This window comes from Mytilus edulis, chromosome 6, assembly GCF_963676685.1.
Source record: "Mytilus edulis chromosome 6, xbMytEdul2.2, whole genome shotgun sequence".
NCBI classification, from domain to species: Eukaryota; Metazoa; Mollusca; class Bivalvia; order Mytilida; family Mytilidae; genus Mytilus; species Mytilus edulis.
The window spans coordinates 24,962,835-24,978,398 of NC_092349.1; the positions used below are offsets into that span (position 1 = coordinate 24,962,835).

At 30.9% G+C, this 15,564-nt stretch overlaps 1 protein-coding gene across 2 annotated transcripts in view; it reads right to left on the bottom strand.

Annotated features, from left to right (window-relative positions):
- Window positions 1-15,564, bottom strand: part of LOC139527392 (acyl-CoA dehydrogenase family member 11-like) — a 34,708-nt gene that overhangs the window by 17,322 nt on the left and 1,822 nt on the right. Inside the window, exons 2-7 of one of the 2 annotated variants that reach the window (XM_071322804.1) lie at window positions 14,077-14,309; window positions 5,674-5,773; window positions 5,110-5,230; window positions 4,360-4,502; window positions 1,305-1,454; window positions 379-473 (exon numbers count right to left, since the gene is read on the bottom strand). In XM_071322804.1, the coding sequence (XP_071178905.1) occupies window positions 379-473; window positions 1,305-1,454; window positions 4,360-4,502; window positions 5,110-5,230; window positions 5,674-5,773; window positions 14,077-14,309 (842 nt within the window). The remainder of the gene's footprint in view (window positions 1-378; window positions 474-1,304; window positions 1,455-4,359; window positions 4,503-5,109; window positions 5,231-5,673; window positions 5,774-14,076; window positions 14,310-15,564) is intronic. The other variant, XM_071322803.1, reaches the window with a different exon arrangement.

Below are 15,564 nucleotides of genomic sequence, written 5' to 3' on the forward strand. Positions count from 1 at the left end.
CTGATCATGATAAATGTATTTCAATGGCACCTTTCAACTTGGTGTATATACAAAATTAAAGTTGACCATTTCAGGTTTCTCGCTAAAAATTTTCGATGGTGTGTCCTGGGACTTGTCATTTTTAACCATGGTGAGCCCAACAGTAAAGATATATTTGACTGCAATATTATTTATTATTTACGTCTCCATGACCCAATAAAACAATGAAATTCAAACTTTTGCTATAAATTGATGATAGGTGTGTTCAGTTTATACAAAATATTTCAATCTTGATGCATCTCTGGACTCACCAGTTTTAAAAAATGGTGAGTCCAGACAGACTTTCTGGACCCATGGACTCACCTTAGTGAGACCCATGCATTTTCGTAATAAACTCACTTTCTCATATTAGAGATAGCCATGAGCGCAGTATGTATCCTAGATATTGTTAACATGTTGGAAATCTCAGCTACACCTCTTCCTAACTCTGACACCTAAAATATCAAATATATACAGAGGAGGAAGAACACAATAGAGATTAGTAGAGGGTAGTAATGCCAATTACCGTCCGATGTCAAACAGTCATTTTCCACTACCCTCATTATAGGAAGGAGGATTAGGGTAGGACTTCTAATAACAATGTTTGAAATCATACTTAAACTTCAGAATTTAAGGCAATGTTTCCATCAATGTAACTCTATTCACGTTTTAAATATTTGACTGAAATCAAATTTCTAGAAGAAGAATAAAATCAGTTTATCACCCCAGCTTTCATAAAAGTTTGAGTACAGTCAAGATACCTAAACCTAAAAATGACCCCCACCCTTGTTAACTAAACAATAAATATATAACCTATAAGAAAAACAGAAGGTCAATTTGTTTGAAATTCCCCAAAATGCTTCATATTCAATGTTTTCATAATATTTCTAATTCCCATACCTATGTTAAATATGGTTTAGTCTCAATAATCTCCACTCAAACAGGTGTTTATAAGTTTAAGTCAATGAAAAATCTAACATGGATAGAAAAGCTACAAGTTGGAAAGCACAGACAGGTGAAAATAAATAAAAGCAGCCAGACAGAGCCTGTACCATTGTTTTACATCCTCTTTTGATATAAGACTAACCAGGGTTTTCACTAAAGATTTTGATAAAAAGTCCATGGTGAGTCCAACAGTAAGAACCCTACTACCATGTATTTTAAACGTGTACTAATGGTCATGATTATGATGTTGGCCCATATTTGTTTTCCAGAATTTTTTTCAATTTAATTTTACATTTTCTCCATGTACCAAATGTTAAAGTTCTTCAGTAAAACATGCTTACTCTAACTGCTGAAGTTCCATCCAATAATAACTCAGCTGTGGGTAGTTGTCGAGTTCCCAATTTGTCCTTCAATTTAATTATCTGAATGTTGTTCAAACTGCCATCATTTTTCTTAGTTTCCAAATAAAATAATGAAAGTCCTTTGGTGCCCTGTTAAAAAAAATATATCAATTTACATCCGATAAATATATATGAACTGTTTGTTCTTAAAAAAAAAGAAGATGTGGTATTATTGCCAATGAGAAAACTACAAAAAAAGTTGAAATAACACATTAATTAATGACTATAGGTCACTGTACATCCTTCAACAATGAGCAATTTTTTACAAATCGCATATACATATACCTTTCCCTTGTTAATAACAGGGATGTAAGTGCTGATTTTTTCCTAACATTTGGCACATTTCAGAAATTGTAAATTGAAGCATGGTTGTCTTATGTTATATCTTAATATTTCTCGTCATTCAACAAAATGTTTTAAAATGAATTTGGTTTAAACCGCATATCTTTGATAGCCTCTGTCAGGCATGGGGTAATCATAATCAGTAATCGTAATCAGCTGTAATCGATTACATTTTGCAGTGTAATCCTATGTAATCAGTAATCATGCCATTTCTGATTACAAGTAATCATAATGTAATCGATTACATTGCAAAAAACAGGTGTAATCATGATTACTTTTAGATTACTTTAAGATTACATTCATATGATTACTTGCTGATTACAAATCTTGCATATATAAGAAAATAGTTTTTGATAGACAAGATGAAAATAAGAAAATGTAAAGCTTGAATGAAAATCATAAAACTTGTATTCACAACGATGGGACCTTGTTTAATCTGATAAATTGTATCATCTAAGTATATATTGTTAATGTCTGTGTCATTTTGGTCTCTTGTGGTCAGTTGTCTTATTGGCAATCATCTCACATCTTCTTTTTTATATTTAAAAAATTTGTATAACCAGTCCAAATGTTTTACTTTGTTAACAGTTAATTAAAGGAAATTGCCTCTCCAATATTTTGTTGTGAGATTGAGCTCTTAATTATGATACAAGAATATGCCTTGAAAGCATTTTTTTCCTTGTTTGAAAACTTCTGATATTAACTCCAATTTCATATAATTTTATCCAATATTTTTACATAACTACATTAAAATTCAAATGCAGAAAACATTTAGTTCCAATTTGACTTTGATGGTCGACATAAATACATGTATTTGAGCCCACTTTATTCAAAATGGAAGTTAAAACCAGATTTCATTTATTGACAAATTGAATAAATTTTATTTTCCATAAATTCGTGTATAATATGTGCTTTCTAGTTTTTTATTCTTTATTTACTTTGAGCCTTACGGCTCATCGGTATAAACAAGTACATGTACAGTATATACATATGGCATAATATTACAAACAAAAGGTGACGTCAGAAGTTTCATGAATACAAAAAACCTTTTATTACAATAAACTGTTTCTTAATTTAAAGAGAAATGTATATAAGTTACAAGGCTGTTTTGTGCTTTCAACTGACAATAATTCTAGTAATTATTAATCAGATTAAGTATTAAAAAATTTTAAACAAATAATGACAATCAACCACTTTTAACTTTATTGATATTGTTATTAAGACAATAAAATTTTAATACCCAAGCTCACCTATTGTTTGTTAAAAAAAGTGAAAAGGGATTAACACCTGTAAAAACATTAATGGACGTGTCTATTATGTCCCAACAGACAATAAAACTATACTTAATTAATTTTTCAGGTTTTTTGTTAATTAGGCTGTTGGTTAAAATTTGTAGAATAAAATAAAGTTATATCTTTTACATGGAGAAAGGACACTTGTCTATAGCTATTTTATCAAATTACACATGTTACACTGTACTTGTTTATAAATTCTTTTAAATAAGATGAATAAATTAAGGCTTTTCAAAAAATCACCAAAAGTAGTTTTTTGTGAGGATAAAAAAAACTTTGATATTGCAATATACAATGTAATCATAAGTAATCTAAAGTAATCATGATTACTTTAAAGAAAGTAATCTAATGTAATCGATTACATATGAAATAGGGTGTAATTGTAATGTAATCGATTACATTTTATTAGCAAAGTAATTGTAATTTAATTGATTACATTTTAAAGTAATCGACCCCATCCCTGGCCTCTGTTAAATTTGTTCATATCTTTAGACTATGCTTGACTCTATTTGATTACATTTACCTCATTTTGATCACTAGATGTCTTTCAGAGCTTTGTGGCATTGAGTTGCTGTTTCATTCGTGTATACCCCACATCACTTTTATTGCAATTCAATACAATATGCTTTATTCAAAAACACTGTCACATTCACATGTGAAATAAGAGGTAAATAAAATTGAGAAAGGAAATGGTGAATGTGTCAAAGAGACAACAATCCGACCATAGAACAGACAACATCAGAAGGTCACCAACAGGTCTTTAATGCAGCAAGAGGCCTCATTCAGCTGGCTTCTAAACAAATATATATACTAGTTCAGTGGTAATGAACGCCATACTCAACTCCAAATTGTACACAAGAAACTAAAATTAAAAATGATACAAGACTAACAAAGGCCAGAGGCTCCTGACTTGGGACAGGCGCAAAAATGCGGCAGGGTTAAACATGTGTATGAGATCTCAACCCTCCCCTTTTACCTCTAGCCAATGTAGAAAAGTAAATGTATAACAATACGCACATTAAAATTCAGGTCAAGAGAAGTCCAAAGATGTAACCAAAGAAAATAAACAAAATGACAATAATACATAAATAACAACAGACTACTAGCAGTTAACTGACATTCCAGCTCCAGACTACATACAATATTCAAATGTGTTTGTTTTGCACTACCATTTGTATTTTATATATTTTGTACACACTTATATCTAGCATTTTGAGGGGCAGAATATAGATTCCGACACTGTCTTCACCTACAAGTATTCATATAGCTCTACTCAGGGTGTCATTTTCAGTCCAATCCCCCCCCTCCCCAGAAAAGCAAATGGTCATCCTCATAGTATACAATACACATTTTTGACCTACTTCTATGACATTGTTCTGTTTATCAACTACACGAGCTAATGTGAACGCCATATCTGAATCTGTGGCTGAAGAGAACCATTTGAAACCATGTAATCTGTAACTTCCATCATCCTGTTCAACAGCAACTGTTTCTGTACCACTAGCTGAATGAAAAACAATTATTGAACAGAACTTGAAGGATATATACCTGAGATGATTCTTTTATAGCATGTAAATAAATTCAAAAACACAAATTTCACAAGACAGATAGAATGTTAGAGGTTAAACAACTTTGGAGAATGGATATACCATAAGTAAATAAGGATTCAAAATATTTTTTTTAAGTAAGCTCTAATAAAGTCCTTAAAGATGCAAAGACCAAGATTTAGTTACCATAATTATTTCTTGCTCGTGAAAAAGTAGACATATTTGCCGAAAATTCTTTTATATTGCCAAATCATCTCTCTTTATAAAGTAAGATTATTGTTTTTGGTTTTTTTTATTTGTCAAGACTGTTCTCAAACAATATGCTATTTTTAAACGAAAAGATGAGTAAAAAACCCTTAGTTTTATGCATTTCTAATATTCTAATCTAGCAAATTTTGTATTACTACATTTAATTCTAAATGATTTATCAGTTATCAATCCTGTGTAACCTAATGACCAGGATAACCTTAATAAATTTTCAGATCCAAAGCAACTGGAAATCCAACTTTTGGCATCTGAAATTTGTATGGTTTTCCTGTCTGCTCTAAAGTTGTCTCCCCTTACCTACATCAGAACCTCCTTTCTTTTCAGTCATCCATTGGCCAGATGTCCAAAATTCTTCAGGATTTCTTGAAGTTAAGTTTTGAAAAGCCTTCAGTAATTGACTGGTTGGATTTTCTATTCTCTACAAACATATATCATAAATTATTATACAGAGAAAGCATAAAAACATAAATTGTGGCTTACAGTAATATACAGTCAATGATTGTAAATTGCATAAAGATTTTCAATCAATACATTTCGTCTGCTAAAAATTTTAGTGTAAAACCAAATATATATACAGCTATTTTTTTATCTCTACTCTTATAAACATTTATTAGTAAAAGGCATGACCACCTCACACCACAAGACAGAAGTTTATGGTGCAAAAATAATTTATTTGTTCCACTTTAAAACTTAATGCTAAAATGAAAAAATTGCAGGAAAAAGAAAATATACGGTGATTTTTTTTAATTTAAACTGTTTTCCATATATTAAATATTTATAACATGACCCCTTCAATCACAAATCTGTGATACAAGAACATGATCAATTTGGAAACTTAATGTATAAGTAAAAAGTACTTACCCTTATAATTGTTGCAGCGCCATCTGTCATAGCCAATGGACAACTATAAAGTCCAGAGGATGAGGCAAATATGTACAGCTTAGACATCTGATGTAAACGTCTGAAAAACAAATTACAGTTATCATTTAATAAAAGTGTTTCAATACACTTATAGACTATTTCTAATAAACTTCTCACTGAAGAACAAAAGATAGTAATTTTGTGACATGATTGATATACATGTACTGTCTAAAATTAAACAAAAAAATCAGCAAAAAATTAAACATTTGTTTTTTCATTACAAATTTTATTTATTACACTATTAGTTATTACTTTATAACATGACCAGTACAAAAATCACCCTGACAAATCAATTTGGTTTGGCCACAGATGACTTTAAAAATGTTTATTTATATCATTGAAAAAGCTCCAAATTATTTCCCTTTGGTGCAAAAATGGCATTTTTTTTACGTTTAAATTGAAATATTTTTTTTAATTTATCTGTGACCTATCTTTTTTATTATTGTTTTCAAACAAAAGCTATACATAATCTAAATAATTGTAAAATTTAAGCTGTGGTTTCTGTAATTAAGTTCTTTTTTTATTTTCGATATTACCAATATTACTCCTATTAGTTCAACAGAAAAAAGGACATTTACAAAAATGCATGCTTCTGTCAGAGGCAGATTGAGAGCTTAAATGAACGGTGACCCTATATTTTTATTTTATCTTTTTATTGAGTAAGATAAAGTTTAATCATAAAAAAAAATAACAAAATCCTATATTAGAAAAAAAGTTGATTTAGACCTGTGAGCCCCCTTAAATTTAAATAATAGTAAAATAAGGGATAATGAAACTTTAAAATTTGAGAGTACATGTAAATTGATGTATGTAAATTAGTATTCTACATTTTCATGATTGACTTTGTCATGTTTGTTACTGATCATGCTGATTGTAAGTGTACTGGCTACACCTTAGTAAATTATTGTTGTATTTGCAACAATATCAAATCATTAACTGATGGAGGCAAAATTTTAAACGCAATACTTTTAATTCCATTCTGATGCAACTGTTATTGAACAACATGAATAATGGTATTAGAACTGACACCACAAACATGAATAATGGTATTAGAACTGACACCACAAACATGAATAATGGTATTAGAACTGACACCACAAACATGAATAATGGTATTAGGCCACGGTTTTTTAATTTGTTGGTTTACGGATTTTCCCCATGAAAAAATCGGGTCGGTCGGTCGGGAAAAAAAAGAAAAAAAAATATCTTTCAAGACAGAAAAAAAAAAATGCAAAATAAATATACATTTCACCATTCTAACAAAATGTTTTTTATGCTATTTTGTCATCATTTCAAATTTTAGTTCGATGAAATATTCTTGCTCAGCTGTCATAAATATCGCATGACATTGTCTAATGATTTGCCGTAAAAAAGGGGGGTGTTCACAGACAAAGACGAAATTAAATTGTCTTTTCACAAACAAGAAAAACAAATTCGCGTAGCTCTTAATCAATTCCAGAAAACTTGGTGAGTAATGATCTTCCAAAACGAAAACTGATAAAGAAAAAAATGTAAAAAACGTCGTACGAAAATAAGTTTCAGCACACGTGTCAAAAATGTAATAGACTCGTCCACGGAAAAAACGAGAATATCGGGTTTATAGAGACGGAGTTAACTCCCTTTGATTAAGATGGCAGCATCTATGTAAGAGAAGAAAACACATCCATAGCTGTGGTTATTGCCAGCCGATCATTCTTAAACATGATACAGATTATGAAATAATGATTTTCTATCAAAACAGAAACATCACGCCTAAAAAAATGCAGCAGATACATTAAATTGCAGTGATTTCACTCCACGTGTAAAACTAAAATAAACAAAATGGCGGACAGCGGAAAATTTCTGAACACAGACAATATTATCAGAGAACATTCATTAGACCTGACAAGTATCTATGATGATTATCCTTATGAACATATGCCAAATAAATTTAAATTGCCAACAACTGATAAGGGGAAACAAACATTAATTGAAACCATAGACCAAAATCTATACGCAGAAGCTGCTCACATGGTCGCCTTTCGCATTCCCCATGATAAACTGTACCCTTGGATCAAAGCGTTACATCTCGTATATTATGAACACTATGGTAAATCGACCCAGTATGCAGTGAACTGGTTTGATGAACCTGACAACTGGTCAGAGAAAACAGGAAATAAAACAGTCTGTATTGAACTATCAACAAAGACAGATCAGCCAAATCCATTACTGTATAAAATACAGCTACACATAAACACTGGCCTGATTCAAATACAAGGAAATCACAAAGATACATTCGTTACAATTGACTTCCCTGTCTTACTCCAAATTGTTGAGAAAGTTGTTGCCCATAATTTGTCAACTAGTGAAGACAAAGACTCAACAAAGATTAAAAATGCCAAACAAACATTACAATCAGATATCACGGATACGGCTACTTTAGATATTAACCATAACACCTTCGTAAAGAGCCCATCAGGCACTAAAGAAATATCCAACAAAAACAATGAGAACCAAACAATGGAACAACACGAAAAAAATATAGTGTCTCAGACAGTGGACCAAAATAATAACATGGAAAAATTTATGACATGTATGGAAAACATTTTACCAACGCTCTTGATAAAATATGTCAACAACAAACTGACATGCTGGTTTCGAAAATGACTTCAATGGACATTGCATATAAACATACCATTCAACAAAATGAAGAAAGGTTTACTCAAATGATGGACAAAGTAGAATCTGTGATTAACAAAAAGGCTAATTTAGAAAGAGAAAATGGAGAACTAAAATGCAAAATTCAGCATATAAATCATGAAACTACACTTGAAAAAGAACTACTGAAAACCAAAATGGAAACTAAATGTGAGATGCTTACACAGAAAAATAAATCACAAAGTGACAAAATTAATAAATTAGACCTGGATCTTGGTGAAATTAACAAGGAGATGCAGGTAAGGAAAAACAAAATAGAATCATTAGAATCATCATTTACTGCTCTTCGCAAAGACATTGAAGACAAAGAAAAAGAGATTCTTAGTTTAAAAATACATGCCAGTTGTGGCGACGGAGAATTCCAAACGGTGCCAATATCTAGACCATCAAAACCATCAGTTATTCTCATGGGCACCTCAAATACTGAAAACATAGACCCTAGAATCTCACCAGACTACAATGTGCACAAAGTTACAGCATATACCCTTGACGAAACAGAAAAAGAACTCCAAAAGCTTGAGAGTGAACCAAACGTTATTGTGTTACACTCCTTAACGAATGAGTTAATGAACAAAACTCCAAATGACTGTGTTGACAGTATGACTAGGATATGCGATGATATACGTTCACGTTTCAATAATATCAAGATCGTGATCTCCTTGCCAACACCGAGAAGCAATTCTGAAGATTATAACTCAGATGGACAACTTATAACAATTCTAATGAAAACCAAGTTCAGGGGAGATGACTCTGTTATCCTATGCGACAATAGCAACTTGGCATACAAAGGACAAGTGATGAATAGATATATAGCTCAGGACCAATTTCATCTTACTCCTGATGGAACTGCTGTACTAGCTGCAAATATCCGTGACTGTATCGATAAAGCCCTTAATTTGCCTCCACGCAGTACACAGGGAAGAAATGGATATGGAAGAGGACGACCCTATAGAGGTAGAGGAGGCAGAGGCGGCAGACGTGGCTATGGACGTGGCCGTAGAGGATACCGATAGACTGTTAAAATTACCTATAGTATAAACCTCATTGATATCTTCTTTTTAAACAAATTGTACTGAGCTGTGTTGTTATTTTGAATATTATATCAGCTAAATAATCCTCAGGCAGAGAGATTATTTCAATAAACATTTTTTAGTACTATTTTTTTTTTATATATAACATATCGAGTAAATTCAATTTTTTGTGTACAACTAAAAATAGATCTAGATATACAACGTAATAGATATTCAAATATATTGTACAACCAAATACAGATATAAGAGATTTAAAAAAAAAGGCTAGTGTAGTGTGTACACATAAATATACAAATACATATATACGTTATTATAAGATACAATATGAAAACTAGTCTAAATATATGCAGCTGGAATGTTGGGGGGTTGCTGTCAGAACATCATGATAAGTCAAATGATAAGAATTTTTTATCAGAATTAGCACAAAATGATTTAGTTCTATTAACTGAGACCCATGTTGGTTATGAAAATCATTTGAAATTTGATAACTTTTTGTACTATCCATTCTGCAGACCAAAATCTAAAAATAACAGATATTTTGGTGGTCTAGGGATTCTCATACGTAAAGAAATTCGTAAAGGTGTAAATTTTTTGAATAACGGGACCTCAGAATACCAATGGCTAAAATTGAAGAGAGAATTTTTCAATTTAAACAAAGATATATATCTGTGCTTGATATACTATGCTCCCAAAAGCCAAACAGACCTACTGGAGATAATAGAAAAGGATATAACTGATAGTTATGGGTCTATGGGGGACATCCTGTTAGTAGGGGATCTTAATGCCAGAACTGGGTCAGAAAAAGACTATATTGATGGTGACAGCACCTCCCATGTTCCTTTATTTGATGAAAATTATGATGTAGACTGTTTCACAGAGGAAAGGGTCAGTAAAGATTTAATAACTGATTCCAGAGGGAAAAACTTGCTAGAATTTTGTATAGGTAATCAGTTACGTATCTTGAATGGGCGTATGTGTGGTGATAGCACGGGTAAATTTACATGTTTCAAACCTAATGGATGCAGTGTAGTTGATTATGCTTTAGTTTCTCAAAGCCTACTCCAGCAAATTTTATATTTTAATGTATCAGATTTTAAGGCAAATTTTTCTGATTGCCATTGCAAAATCACTTTTAAGATTTTAGCATCTTTCCAATTGGAAAAAAATAAAAGTCATATGAAAGACTTTCCTTTGAGGTATAAATGGGACACAGAAAGTATTCAAAATTTCCAGGAATCATTTACACATCCTGTCATACAAAATGAGCTAAAATATTTTTTAAATAACAAAATTATCTTAGACAAAAAGAATGTGAATGATGCCACATATAGTATTCATTCAATATACGAAAAAGTGTGCAAAGTATCACTAAAAAAGAAGAAGAAAAGGGTAAAAACATGTAATCATAAAAAATGGTTTGACCAAGATTTAAAAAGTTTGAAAAAACATGTTAATGATAAAGCTATATTAATGTCAAAATTTCCGAAAGATCCGATAGTGCGTGGCTCTTTTTTCAAACTTAATAAACAATTTGCCAAACTAAGGAGGAAAAAGAAAAGAGAATTTAGAGAAAATATTTTGGACCGTTTAAGCAATCTAGAATCAGAAAATCCAAAGGATTATTGGAACCTTGTCAATCAACTCCGTCTTGAAAATAATTCAGAAACTAAAAACAACATAGATGGTGACATTTGGTATAAATATTTCTCTGACTTGTCATCAATTCCTGAAAATGAACACATAAAGTCCAAGATAAAAGAGATAAAGAGTAAACTTAAACTATTAGAAAAGAAAAACTTTGGATTCAGTGAGATTGACTTTAAAATCACCCCTGGTGAACTCCAAAAAGCCCTGAGGCAATTAAAATCTGGGAAAAGTCCAGGTCTAGACACTATTACAAATGAAATGTTAAAAGTTTCACAGAGTTATATGCAAGATTGCTTACTAAAACTTTTTAATGCCATTCTTCTATCTGGCATTTATCCCAGTAATTGGTCTGAGAGCTACATTACTCCTATATTCAAATCTGATAACCCGCAGAACCCTGAAAATTACAGAGGTATTGCCATCAATAATAGTCTTGGCAAACTTTTCAATACCATTCTGTATAACAGACTTGATAAATTTTTATCTGATAATAATATCATAAACAAAACTCAAATTGGTTTTTCTAAGAAAGCTCGCACTTCGGATCACATTTTTGTACTAAAATGTCTCATAGAAAAATATGTTAAAAGAGGCAAAGGTAAATTGTATGTATGTTTTGTAGATTTTCGCAAGGCCTTTGACAAGGTTATTCATATTGGTATATTATACAAATTATTACAGCATACAAATAATGGTATTTTTTATAACATTTTGAAATCTATGTATAGTAATGACAAAGTGTGTGTTAAAGTATAAGACAAAATAACTGATTTTTTTAGATATAATGTTGGTGTACGACAAGGTGATGTTTTGAGTCCCACATTGTTTAAACTGTTTATTAATGATTTGCCAGATATATTATCTAACAATTATGATGATGTCAATTTAAATGATGAAAAGATACCATGTCTACTTTATGCTGATGATCTTGTATTAATATCTGACTCAAAAGAAGGGCTTCAGAAGAGACTTGATACTTTGTGCACATTCTGCAAAGATTGGTGTATGGAAATAAATGTGAAGAAAACCAAGATTATAATATTCAATAGGAGTGGTAGACTCCTTAATGAAAATTTCAATGTAGGAAATAATTCTATTGAATGTGTTAAACAATACAAATATCTTGGCATAGTCATCCAAAATACTGGAAACTTTAATGAAGCCAGGAAACAATTATTCGGTCAAAAGGCCAGTTTTAAACTTTATAAAGATTTGAAATCATCTAATCCTCCTATTAAAACTCTTTTGCATTTATTTGATCACTGTATACAGCCAATTGTAACTTATGGTTGTGAAAATTGGGGTGTTATTAACATTACTTCTAAAAGGAAAAATTTGTCCCTTTATGACATATTTAAAGATTGGGAGTTTGAGAAGCTAAATTTAAAATTTTGTAATTATATTATTGGTGTTACAAAGATGTGCACAAATGTAGCAGTCCTGTCTGAATTGGGTAGATATCCTCTTTATATAAATTTGCTAACACATATGTTTATGTATTGGCATAGACTAGAGAATTCTCCATCTGATTTATTGAAAAATGCTTATGCTGAGTTAAAAATGATAGAAAGTAAAGGTCAAACCAGTTCCAATAATTCATGGCTCTCTAATATCATTTTCTACAGTGAAAAATTGGGTATTGACCTAAATATATGTAAAAATCTAGGAAAAAATAAATTTAAAAACTTATTGAAAAAACAGCTCAAATTAAATTTTCAAAATGATTGGGAGAAAATGCGAGATTTTTATTTACAGAATCAAGGCAAATTGGACACTTATTTTTCATTCAAAAAGTCATTTGACTATGAAAATTATTTAGATTTAAAGCACCCACAAAAACATTTATTAACAAAATACAGACTTAGCAATCACTGTTTAAGAATAGAAACTGGCAGACATGAACGAATTACCAATGTATGTGGTAAATATGAAATATTACCTCGACATGAGAGGATATGTTTATATTGTAATACAAATTGTATTGAAAATGAAATGCACTTTCTTCTGGAATGCCCTATTTACAATAACCTCAGAAGAGATATCACTGATTATATAAAAAAAATACCCCAGTTTAGATAGTTTAAATATAAATGATCTTTTTTCATGGATCATGATTAATGAAGATAGCAGATTTCTATCTATTTTATGTGCATACCTGGATAAAGGCCTGCAACTAAGAAAATCAGAAAATTAGTTAGATACTCTAAAATATATCAAAATTATCTCCCCTTGACCACTGATCCTTTCTTCATGCATTTGAATTTCAATTATTATTTTATGTTTCTTTAATCACTCTGTAATGTTTATGTCATGTTGTAACTAATGTTATGCTCTTAATGGGCCCTTTAATTTGGAAAATAAAAATATTGTATTGTATTATTGTATTGTATAATCTAGTGTCATGCATTCCCGTTTTTTATCCAAATGGACGATATTTTTTTTTTATTATCCATGAAACAAGAAAATTCTAAATGACTTGTTGATATTCAGAACTTTTACTTCCAAGGTGCTTTCCACCTGTCCACATTTGGACAAGTCTATTTCTATGAGATTATGCATCTTACAGACTGATGACAAATAAGGGAAACAAACTTATTTGTAATGGGTTTTAAACACAGATTTCGTTCCGCAAAATTATTTGCGTAAACGACATTTCAAGGTCAGTTATAATTGATTTGTCTATTTTTAGAAACGTAAACTGGAAGTTTTATTTTTTCACAACAGAGAGTGTTATCAATTTTGTTAGTGATTCATGCATTTCATTTCATAAAAAAAGAATCATTTAATTATTTTTCAGGGATAATGTATTTGTTTGGGTCGGCGGGAATAAAAAAGCATGAAAAGTCAATTTTATTTTTATTCTAGGAATCGGCAAAATCGGGTCGGCGGATCCGTAAACCAACAAATTAAAAAATCCTGGCCTTAGAACTGACACCACAAAATGTTTAATAAATACATAACATCTAACCTCCATTCTTCGTTTGGGTTTTCATATCCTAAAGAAATAAGACCTTCTTCTGCTGAGATGTTGTGCATTTTCTTCCATGCTTCACAGGTAACCAGTTGATCTACTCTGTTACCCCATGCATCAAATGTCTGTACATATGGTTTCTCTTTTTCACATTGAAAACCAAGGTCATCAATTTCTGTTGAAATTCTCTCACTAAATCTGAGTAGATCATCTTCTACTGTTTGGTAATGCTAAAAAAAGTATGAATGTAAAATAAGTACTATAACTATACCCAGAAAATTACAATTACATTTTCATTGACAGGCATGTCATGCATGTGATTGAATTCAAAATTCAAATTGTTTATCATGTTTATCAAACTTTTAATTAATCAAAATGTTTAAATTCTTTTAGTTTTTTTTTAATGCCTGGCTTCCAAATAAGTTATTTTCTTTCTCCAAAAATAATGGTAAAGATAATTATTTGAGACCTATGACAAATCACGATAAGAATATTTTGACTAATCAAGTTTTGACGAATAACAATAAGGATATACTGATGAATCATAGTAAAAAAAAATTAAACATTAGACGACTGACAGTAGAGGGCTACAAAAATACTACCCTCATGATTATGGTTTTGCACAAATGCAAAAATAGGTAAAATTTGCTTTCAAGGGCAATAATTCTTGTAAGATGTTTAACTTATAAAACAATTTCACATTCTAACTAATATATCTTTCTTTATATCATCATGATTGTAGTTTTTGCAAACAACTTGATAAATTCATATACATTTTTATTAGCTACCAACATCATGAACATGACTAATCGACATAATTCAGAATTTTTTTAAAATGGACATTTTAAAATTTTTAGGGACAACTACTCGGTTTGTCCAATTTCACTGAAAACTTTTATTTAAACCAGCTGCCAAAAAAAATATGTTGCAATAATCATTGATAATAGACCACTTTCGAGTTCATCCGTCACCGGAAAAAACTCGTCAATTATACGCACCTTTATGACGTCAATTACCAGATAGAGGGGGTCGCCTGTATCCCTGCACTATTTAAGTTCATCAAGCGTCTTAGTGATCGTCATTGTGCAGGATAAACTAGAAATAATGGTTGTTCTGCAGGTACTTAATGACAATTCCCTAATGACAGCAATGCTGATTGTCAATTTTAAGAATTCAATTTGCCGAATAATTCGTACAATATAGAAATATAGTTTTCCAACTACTCGTTCAACATTGGAATGGAAGTGACGACGCCCCTAAATGCACAAATGACGTTCACTAAAACCAGAGTTTTTGACGGAAATGCATCGAACTCGAAAGTTGTCTATTGGGCCCAGTGCTAGTGGTTTCAGCTTTTCATGCATTTATGACAATGTTACTTATAAATGAGAAGTTTTTATCTAACGCTTTAAAGTATAGTAGCCAACAGATGCAAATCTATAACAAAAACTAAACTGGCCAGCAAAGCTTAGGAAGCTACAATTT